The 11174-nt window shown below is 36.8% G+C and overlaps 1 protein-coding gene across 6 annotated transcripts in view; it reads right to left on the minus strand.

Annotated features, from left to right (window-relative positions):
• The window catches only part of PTPN12 (protein tyrosine phosphatase non-receptor type 12), a 106453-nt gene that overhangs the window by 18601 nt on the left and 76678 nt on the right, over positions 1–11174 (minus strand). For all 6 annotated transcript variants that reach the window (XR_001823362.2, XM_017523144.2, XM_017523141.2 and 3 more), the window contains 3 exons: positions 9793–9870; positions 9594–9692; positions 3592–3677 (listed from right to left, as the gene is read on the minus strand). Coding sequence is in view for 5 of the 6 variants with exons in the window: in XM_017523144.2 (XP_017378633.1) it covers positions 3592–3677; positions 9594–9692; positions 9793–9870 (263 nt within the window). In the remaining variant the exon portion in view is untranslated. The remainder of the gene's footprint in view (positions 1–3591; positions 3678–9593; positions 9693–9792; positions 9871–11174) is intronic.

Below are 11174 nucleotides of genomic sequence, written 5' to 3' on the forward strand. Positions count from 1 at the left end.
TTTTTTTTGAGACAGCCTCGCTCTGTCACACCCAGGCTAAAGTCCAATGGAGCAATCTCAGCTCACTGCAACCTCTACCTCCTGGGTTCAAGCAGTTCTCCTGCCTCAGCCTCCCAAGAAGCTGGGACTACAGGCCTGCGCCACAACACCCAGCTAATTTTTGTATTTTTAGTAGAGACGGGCTTTCACCACGCTGGCCAGGCTGGTCTCGAACTCCCATCTTCAAGTGATCCACTCGTCTTGGCTTCCCAAAGTGCTGGGATTACAGGTGTGAGCCATTGTGCCTAACCATGTACTTACTTTTTAATGTTAATTTTGAGTGTACTCCTTCTAATTGTTAAAAAAGACTAGTTAACTGTTAAACAGCTTCAGCCAAATCCTTCAGGAGGTATTCCAGAAGAAGGCATTACTATCATAGGAGATGACAGCTCCATGTGTGTTACTGCCCCTGATATCCTTTTAGTAGGACAAGATGTGGAGGTAGAAGGCAGTAATATTGATGATCCTAACCCTGTGTATGCTTAGGCTAATGTGTGTATGTTTCTTAGTTTTTAACAAAAATATTTTAAAAGTAAAAAAATAAAAATAAAATATATGCACCACACACATACGGACTCGAGCAATCCTCCTGCCTTAGCCTCCCAAAAAGTTGGGATTATAGGTGTTAGCCACTATGCTCAGCCAACATATACTTTATTATTTTTTAATATATATATTTTTTTGAGACAGAGTCTTTGTCGGCCAGGCTAGAGTGCAGTGGCACAATCTTGGCTCCCTACAACCTTCGTCTCCCAGGTTCAAGCGATTCTCCAGCCTCAGCCTCCTGAGTAGCTAGGACTGCAGGTGTCCACCACCACACCCAGCTAATACTGGAAATGATACTAGTATTCCTCCATGCTGACGGAGTCTTGCTCTGTCACCCAGGCTAGAGTGCAGTGGCGCAATCTCAGCTCACTGCAACCTCCACCTACCGAGTTCAAGCAACTTCCCTGCCTTAGCCTCCCAAGTAACTGGGACTGCAGGCATATGCCACCATGCCTGGCTAATTTTTGTATTTTTAGTAGAGTCAGGGTTTCATCACCATATTGGTCAGGCTGGTCTTGAATTCCTGACCTCGTGATCCGCCTACCTCGGCATCCCAAAGTGTTGGGATTACAGGCGTGAGCCACCGTGCCCCGCTCCATCATGTACTTTAAACAATTAATTTGTTTACTGTAGCCATACTGAAAAACAAACTATACTATTTTACTTGTTATTAACCTTACGATTTTCTGATTTTATTTTCAGTTATGTTGAAACAATTTATAATAGTTCTAAAACTCATCCCAACTTAGAAGCCACAAGATTCTCTTTGTCAAAAACAATGATATGCTGGCATTTGACTCCATTACATGAAGAAGAAAAAAGATGACCTATGCAGGTAATGTAAAATCAAACACTGAAAACTTTTAGGATGTATGCCTAATAAAAATCTGTCTTAAGAGCCAGACGCAATGGCTCATGTCTGTAATCCCAGCACTATGGGAGACCAAGGTGGGTGGATCATCTGAGGTCCAGAGTTCAAGACCAGCCTGACCAACAAGGTGAAATGCCATCTCTACTAAAAGTACAAAAATTAGCCAGGTGTGGTGGCAGGTGCCTGCAGTCCCACCTACTAGGGAGGCTGAGGCAAGAGAGCTGCTTGAACCCAGGAAGCATAGGTTGCAGTGAGCCGAGATCGTGCCACTGCACTCTAGCCTAGGAGACGGAGCAAGACTACATCTCAAACAAAAAAGAAGTCTTGAGTTTAATATTTTTGTTAATACTCATTTGCTATTTCTTTACTATCTTTTTTGAAGAGTAACAGAAGTCAAACTTTTGAACAGGTATAGGAAAAAGGCTTAAAATTCAGATATTCTTTTTTTTTCTTGTAAAATTAAGAGGCGACTGCTGCTCTATGTAGTTAGAGGTAGAAAAACATTCAAATCATAAATATCAGTGTAGACTTTGAAAATCTCTATATTGGCTTAATCTAAAAAATCAAATCAAAAGAAAGAGTAGTAAAAATGTTACATTTTTTAGGGCCAGCAGTTTCCTTTAGGATCTTAGGGCTCATATGTGGAACAGAGAAGTTAAACAATTAACAGTTTATAGGTTTCAACTGGCTACCTTCCACAGATAGCTAAAATGCTAACCAATTTTGGTAGATACCAAAGTGGAAATCAAACAGGAAAGAACTACTAGTAAGTTTTGTCAGCACACTGTTAACATCTTAAACATTTAAATGTTGAGACCTGACCTCATCTATGTAGGCTTCCTGAGGTTCCTTAGAGAAGTATGCAAAGGTATTCCAGAGACTGTAACAACTACCACACTTTAAAAATCTGCTACTATAGACCAGGCATGTAACTACATATTTTGTATACATTATCACTAATTCTTAACAATGCAAGATACTAGTACTATATCTCAGCACAATGAAGTAAAGAATTTTCAGAGAAGTAGCTTGTCCAAGTTCATTTAGTGGGAAATGCTTAAGTTAAAATTTGAAATAAGACCTATTTACATGAAAAATCCTCTTTATACCAGAGTATACTACCTCTTTTTGTACCCAGGAGCTTCCTTTCCAGGCAGTTAGAATCTTGCATGGTCAAAATGAGAGTAAATTGTTCCTGTGGTGTGCAGGGATTCTAACCAAACCTTCAGTTACCAAGGGAAGCTGCAGGCTTTTTCTTTTGTTAAGAGAGATGATTTTATTAGGATGATCTCTTGGAATTAGCAACTCAATGTCAAGACATGACCCTGGCCATTTTATCCAAGTTTCACCAAAGTTTTAAGATAGAAAGAATTGGTGTATCCTGTACAAAAAAAAAAAATTATCTTGATGGGAGGTCAGTTTGGGCAGATCTATGTGCAAGAAAGACACTATAAAATATTCTAATAGTTTTTTTATTTAACCCTTAGGACAATACTTAAAAAACTCCCTCTCCCCAGGATTAAATAAACTAATTCTAGATCCCAGAGCTAAATGGCAGAAAAGGAGTTGAAACTACCATCTTCTGACTCTGTATTCTTTCCATACTACTATGTCACTGACCTAGCAGCTATCCGGAACAAGAAGGGAAGGAAAAGACGAATATATATGATTTTAACTGCTATAAATCAGCTTGGTAGAAAAGCAAGAAAAACTAAAGAAATAAACTAATCTTTGCTAGTAACATTATTAAATATAACATAACTTCTTCAACATGCATATAATTTTTGGCAAACATATTCAGTCACCAAGGAAAACAATGAAAATCTTTAGAATAACTAAAATTTTAATTATACCACATATAATTTGATATATAAAATTTATATATCAAAACATAAACTACAGTCAATTCATGGTAGTGTCTATATTCTGCTACAGTGTATTATTGAAATTTTATCCAAAATGAAACCAAATTTTTAGTGAACTGTAACAAATTAGTTGTTTTGTTATGTATGCTACAGCTAACAAAATAATAATAAAAGTTATAAAATTTAGAAATATTCAGATTTTGTCATTTTAATTAACAGTGAGTAAAAACAAGAACATTTTTAAAGAAAATGTTCAAAGACATACAATACCTGCGGGTCCTTGGTGGTTTTGGAGGAGGAGAATCTTGTTTTCCAGCATCTGTGGAGCTGACCATGTTTTCAGTGTTAATTTCATTCTGCCAAGGGAAAAAATGCTTCACTAAGGTTAGGAGAAAAATAATTTTTCCTCTTCATGTTTCAACTAAATTGTTTCTGTGCTTTTTAATCCTTAAAACAATGCCAATTTTGCCAAGTTAAATTAAAAAAAAAAAAGACTCATATTCTGGCTCTATATTTTAGCTTGAAGGATCAGACTTCAATGGGAGAAATTGTATCAAAAAAACAACGCATCACAGTTACTGAAAGATCACGGTATACAGTAGCATTTTAACACATCTCAAAAGATACCGTAAAAACATAGGTTTCCCAAGATAACATGGATCAAAGAACATAGTATCCTCCGCATCCCCATCACTACCACTAGAAACTTAATCTATGCAGAGAGAAAAAAAGTCAACAAATAAGGCTTATACCATTTATGGAGTAATGTAGTATCTTTTTTTGACTCCCCAATACTACCTAGTACTTTTTAATTGGACTCAGGATTCATTTTAACCATTTCTTGCCTTACTCTCACTGTCACTATGTGGAGTGGCCTAATCTATCAGGGAATATAGCTACTATATCACTGCCTAGCCAAATGGACCTCAAAAAGGTAGACAGAGCCCATCCCAGGAATATCCTTGGTTCTTGCTGGTCACAAGGACCAATGACTTCATTAACATTGATGTTTCAGAGTCAATACACATATAAGAACCTTAGGTTTAGGACTGTAAATAGAGGAGCTATAAAATTAAAATACTGCCCTGAATTGATTTCACTGTCAACATATCTCATATTTATCTAGCTAGGGTATTTTAATTCTAGGGTATGTTATATTCAGGAGACAGGAATGATTTTCACCCTTGCCAACATCTCAGATAATTTTAGAAAGCAGCCATCTTTACATATACTATCAAATAAGGAAATCTGAAACTGCAGTTGCACTTTGTTTTGTTGTTATTGTTGTTTATAATTAAAAGGCACTTCTGCTACGTCCATCATGACAGCTTGTGTTTATAACTGTTACTTCAATTATTTCCAACTAAAACAACAGAGATCTCAACTTCTTAGCAATTTTAAGTGCACCCTATCTCCTTATATATAATCTGATGAATTAGAGGTTTTACACCTCACTACCTGACCAGAAAAATTGAGTTACATCATAAGACTTAAAGCAGTCATCCTTAATTAAATCCACCCACCAATATCGTGGCATTGGTGCAGAAATATCTGGCTGTAGGTAGGGTGACCATATAATTTATTGTCCAAATCAGGGCTCTTTAGAGAATGAAAAAGGAGCATTATTAATTATTATACCTAGAAAACTAGTGTAAACTGGTGTGCCTTAGGCAAATCAGGACTTTTGGTCACCAAAGCTTCAGATCCTCAGGTACCACCAGAATTTAGAGACCCTGCATCAAAAAGGTACCCTCTAGGCTGGGCGTGGTGGCTCACACCTGTAATCCTGGCACTTTGGGAGGCTGACATGGGTGAATCACTTGAGGTCAGGAGTTTGAGACCAGCCTGGCCAACATGAGGAAACCCTGTCTCTACCACAATACAAAAATTAGCTGGGCTTGGTGGTGCACATCTATAATTCCAGCTACCTGGGAGGCTAAGGCAAGAGAATCACTTGAATCTGGGAGGCGGAGGTTGCAATGAGCCGAGATCATGTCACTGCACTCCAGCCTGGGCAACAGAGTGAGACTCAGTCTCGAAAAAAAAAAAATACCCCAACATATTATTAATCATCTACTTATGATTTGCATTATAGATATAATAATAATTCTATAATAACATTTGGTATTTTGTACCAAAGTATGCACCAAGTAGGTTAAATAAAAAATAAAAGCAAACCATATGAAACGCCTTCTAATTTGAACTGTTTCTAACCTACAAAACAGCATTTTTTTTTTTTTTTTGGTAAAACAAAAACCATTTGATACTTTTGGGTAGAGGAGGAAAATAAGCTTCCCGCAGCTTTTTGATAGATTATGTCATTGTCTACAAAACAGCTTTTTTTTTTTTTTTTTGGTAGCACAACATAAACAGACTCATGTCATGTCAATGAAATATTTTGTTGCCAAGTGAGTGCAATATCAAACTCACAAAAACAAGCAAATAAAACAAAAAATGTTTTCTTTGGATTTTGGAACTGCAGGTAAGGCACTGTGGACATCTATGTGAAATGCACTGAACAAAGTCAGCACTGCAGAGGATACTAAAATGTAAAAAGGATACGGTATTATATTTAACTTCAAAATGTATAATCTGGTAAAACTGCCAAAAAGAAAAAAAAAAAAAAAAAGCAGAAGGGTAATACTACAGCCCCAAAGTGGCATAATCGGTACTATGAAACTATGAACTCAGAACAAGAGGTTGTTATAGCTGAGAATATTAAGAATGCAATTGAGAAAAATAAGTTGACAATATTAAGGTAAAATGTAGAATTGCATTGAGGGCTGGGTAAGATTTTGACAAAAAAAGAATGATGATTGGAAGAGAGAAAACAGGTGGAATGGCAGGTGGAAGGGTAAAGGGAATATGAAATAGTAAGGACATTTTAGGTAAACACTACATGTGACAAAGTAAAGGTTTCATGAGAGATTCCTTATTCTGGGTAAATAAGAGCATAACAAAGCCATTAACAGGAAGAGCCAGAAGAGAACTTCTGGTGGAGATTAGCTTTCAGAACATACTGAGTTTCCTCTGATTAAAGAAATCAATGTGGCAATGCAGGACTGCCACTCAATGGAGAGCCACTACCTAAGCAGCGTGAACAAAGCCTCCCGGTCACTGGACTTTACAAACAATGCTTTTCTTGGATTTCCTAGTTACTGTCTGCTATACACCTACATCTTCTGATTCTCTTTTATTATCTACAATTTTTGAGTTCACATTTGTCAAGTATACAACTTGCTGAAGCAATCACCAACTTTTGAAATGGATAAGAATTTTAGGAATTAAATAATCTAGTGCAGTGGCACGATTATAGCTCTACAGCCTTGAACTCCTGGGCTCAAGTAACTGTTTTACTTCAGCCTCCCCCATAGCTAGGACTACAGGCACATGCTAACATACCTGGGTAATGAAATTTTTTTTTTTGTAGAGATGGGGTATCGCTATGTCACTCTAGAAGATCTCAAAATCACTGTGTCACTCTAGAAGATCTCAAACTCCTGGTCTCAAGCAATTCTCCTTGCCTGGCAACCTAAAGAGCTGGGATTACAGGCATGAAATGAGCCATGGCGTCTAGCCTGTGTTCTCTTGTTTTAAGCAGAACTTTCTAAAGTTATCTCGTGTACTATTATTTTCCATATAACAGGGCCGAGCGCGGTAGCTCACGCCTGTAATCCCAGCACTTTGGGAGGCCAATGCAGGTGGATCAGGAGGTCAGGAGTTGGAGACCAGCCTGGCCAACCCCATCTCTACTAAAAATACAAAAATTAGCCAGGCTTGGTGTCGGGTACCTGTAGTCCTATCTACACAGAAGACTGAGGCAGGAGAATCCCTTGAACCCAGGAGGAGGAGGTTGTAGTGAGCCAAGACTATGCCACTGCACTCCAGCCTGGGTGACAGAGTGAGACTCCACCTCAAAAAAGAAAAAAAAAAATCTGGATGCATTCAGAGAAAAAGAAAATAAATAAATAACAGCTATATGAAAGGTGACAAAAAAATTAAGAAACAAATTATCTAATATTTAAGAATATTATCAGCCACAGAAAAAATAAATAATAAATCAGGGTGCCTTAAAAATAAAAAATATATATATATTTTAGGAAAAAAATCCAGAATTCATTATCACATCTAAAATATACTACACAAACACACAAAAAAAGGACCATACCACAAACTATTATTGCTATTACTTAATCATTCTAGAAGTGAAATACTGGTGTTGACAGTACTAGTGATGGTGTCTTTTATAAACAAGATAAAATGGCACGATGCACAAATGAGCAGATGTTTGCTTATTAAGGTATTTCTAAATCTTGGTCAATATGATATAGGCTTACAGATGATATAGGCTTTTCTCTTTAGACCTCTCACTTCAGGAATTCACTTTAGTTGTAAATACCGCCCCCCAAAATACTATTTATTTTAAAGTTTAAAATAACCAAGTAGTATATCAAACTAAGCTTTCTACAAAAATAATTCTGGAACACAGAACATTTAAAAAAACCTTTTACTTATTAACTAAATTGTCAGAAAAGTAGTAAGTGTGGCTGGACACAGTGGCTCACGCCTGTAATCCCAACACTTTGGGAGGTTGAGGCGGGTGGATCACAAGGTCAGGAGATCGAGACCATCCTGGCCAACATGGTGAAACTACGTCTCTACTGAAATACAAAAAAAAAAAAAAAAAAAAAAAAAAAAAAAAAAAAAAAAAAATTAAGCAGGCTTGGTGGTGTGTGCCTATAGTCCCAGCTACTTAGGAGGCTGAGGAAGGGGAATCACTTGAATCACTCCAGCTTGGCGACACAGCGAGACTCGGTCTCAAAAGAAAAAAAAAAGTGTTTATAGCCTATGCAGCTTTTTGAAATATTAAATATCTCAACTTAGATAAAATTATACAAAATAATTTAAACATTTGTCTGGGCACAGTGGCTCACATCTATAATCCTAGCACTTTGGGAGGTTGAGACATGCGGATCACCTGAGATCAGGGGTTTGAGATAAACCTGGCTAACAGGGTAAAACCCCATCTCTACTAAAAATATAAAAATTAGCTAGGCATGGTGGCACATGCCTATAATTCCAGCTATTCGGGAGGATGGGGCACAAGAATCGGCTTGAACCTAGGAGACAGAGGTTGCTGTAAGCAGAGATCATGTCACTGCATTCCAGCCCTAAGTGCCGGAGACTCCATTACACAAAAAACACACATTTGATTCTACATTATAAAATATTTGGCTAGATTCAGAACATGTCATAAAAGCATTTAATTAAGCTAAACGCATTGTAGGAGGTTTTCTTGGACAATAATTCCTATGTTAATGAGGAAGAATAAGAATGAGATCACATAAAACTTAAAAATCTGAAATTGGCACTTGGCTAATAAAAGAAATGCGTATTTCCTAAAACTCATGGACCAATATTAGATTTATCTTAACAAACTGAGATCAATATTTGGTAATAAATCTCTCATTTGGAAAACCAAGAAAGTTCAAACAAATATTCTGGGAACTGACAAAACCATTTAAAGGCAGAAAAGAATAATGAAGATTATACATTTTGTAACTAATTTCTTCATACTTGGTTTAACAATGTAATAGTTATCACAGACTCAATGATAAAGATGTAAAGAAAAATTCTACACATACGAAAAAAGTTCAGCACCTTCAGGAACAAGGTGGTTATATACGGAAAGGAAACAAGACAATTGGTTAGAAAACAAGGGCAGAAAAGAGAACACTATGAGAAAACAGTATTTTTCTCAGGTCTAAAAGTTGAATATTCAATAAGATGTTATAAGGCTAAAATAACACTGAATTACATACAACATGACAAAAAGGAGTTAATTATGGCTCTATAATTCTGCTTAATTGAAAAGTATATACACAAATAACTAAAACACTTTATACAAAATAAAATTCAAGTACAATCAATGCAGAATTACTTAGGTGGGGGTGGAAGGGAAGAGTAAAGAAAACAATGCAACTATTTTTTTAAAAAGTAAAACATTAATGATATATATGATTTTTGACATAAGATCTTTCCTAACTTTATTTAGAACATTATTTACCTTATATTGGAGTCATTAAATATCATTCACAATAGAGACACAGATAAGAAGGAAATTAGTTTAACAAAATCCATGTTAAGTAAAAATAATAAATGTCCTGGACATTCTTGTGTCAGACAAAACACAAGATGACAACTAAAAGCTAAATATTGCATCTTAACAAAAAGTAAAAGTTTCCTAAAATTAATAGGCCAAGAACACTTACCACTCCATCAGTAACTTCCTGAGCTCCACGAATTTCATATAATTGTAGCTGTTTTTCAAACAGTTGGGCAATAGCTCTATGAACAAGCTCATATTGTTCCTATGAGGGAGAAAAATGATTAAAAAAATAAAAAAAAAAAACATTTTAAAAAAGAAGAAAGCATTTATAAAATACAGTTTATAAAGGAAAACAACTATACCTTTGTTTGTACTGCAGAATGCCTTTGTGTTCTCATTTCTTGTATTAAATTAAATACATTAAATTCCTCTGGTATTTTCTAAAACAGAAAATTTAATACATAAACTTTGTGTATCTATTCAGAAAATAGTAAAATAGTCTTTAGCTTTTCACATAAAACTTGAAGAAATGCTGGTTTATTGCAAACATTTATTGAACATCACCAACTGTATCTCATACACTGTGCTTATCACTGTGAAAACAAAACTGTTCTTGACCCTCAGCATTCAAGCTGGGGAGCCAGTTATGTCCAGCCAAAGCATGGCTGCAGCATAGCAGGAATAAAGAGGCTGCAGCTAACTGCTGAGTGTGTGGAGTGACAATATAGTTGGATATTAAAAGAAGGTTAACCCATAAGAAGTGAAGGAAATATGCATAAGCATAGCAGATTGAATGTATAATCTATCTGGGGAATTCAGAAGTTTGATGTAGATAAAGCCTGAGACTAAAAGAAGGAGAACGTACTCAAAGGAGGAAAGAAGATAAGGGTATTTGGGATCAGACTGCGAACATAATAAAGAGATTGAACTTATTCTATAGGCCAGTATCTTCTGCACTGGCTATATGAGGACCAGCGAAAAGACCTAGGCAAAAATATAGATCCCTTGGCACCATCTTGGGGAACTAATTATGAAACAACCTAGACAATTCTTTTCCGTATATGGAATTGGAACTACTACAATAGGCAATGCTGACATGGAAGATCTGATAGTCACATAATTTTTTATATCAGGAAAGACGACAGTCTGAAAGGGTGAGAAACTGCGGGAGGTTCACAGAAGCAAAACTATCAGACCTGTTATCAACAAGACTATTTTGGAGTGATTACGATGGAAGAGTTAAAAATGATTTCCAGGTCTGCTGCTTGGGAGTCCTTTATATACATTATAAGATTTTTACATCAAGACTTAACCTAGGCCGGGCGTGGTGGCTCACGTCTGCAATTCTAGCACTTTGGGAGGCCAAGGCAGGTGGACCACCTGAGGTCAGGAGTTTCAGACCTACTTGGCAAACATGGTGAAGCACCATCTCTACTAAAAATACAAAAATTAGCCAGGCGTGGTGGCATGTGTATGTAATCCAAGCTACTCAGAAGACTAAGGTAGGAGAATCACTTGAACCTGGGAAGCAGAGGTTGTAGTGAGCCAAGATTACACCACTGCACTCCAGCCTGGGTGACAGAGCGAGACTCCATTTCAAACAAACAAACAAAAAAGGCCCAGGCCAGTCGTAGGTGGCTCATGCCTGTAATCCCAGCATTTTGGAAGGCCGGAGCAGACAGATCATGAGGTCAGGAGTTCAAGACCAGCCTGGCCAACACAGTAAAACCCTGTCTCTACTACA

The sequence above is a fragment of the Cebus imitator genome, unplaced genomic scaffold (assembly GCF_001604975.1).
Source record: "Cebus imitator isolate Cc_AM_T3 unplaced genomic scaffold, Cebus_imitator-1.0 Scaffold26, whole genome shotgun sequence".
Taxonomy (NCBI): domain Eukaryota; kingdom Metazoa; phylum Chordata; class Mammalia; order Primates; family Cebidae; genus Cebus; species Cebus imitator.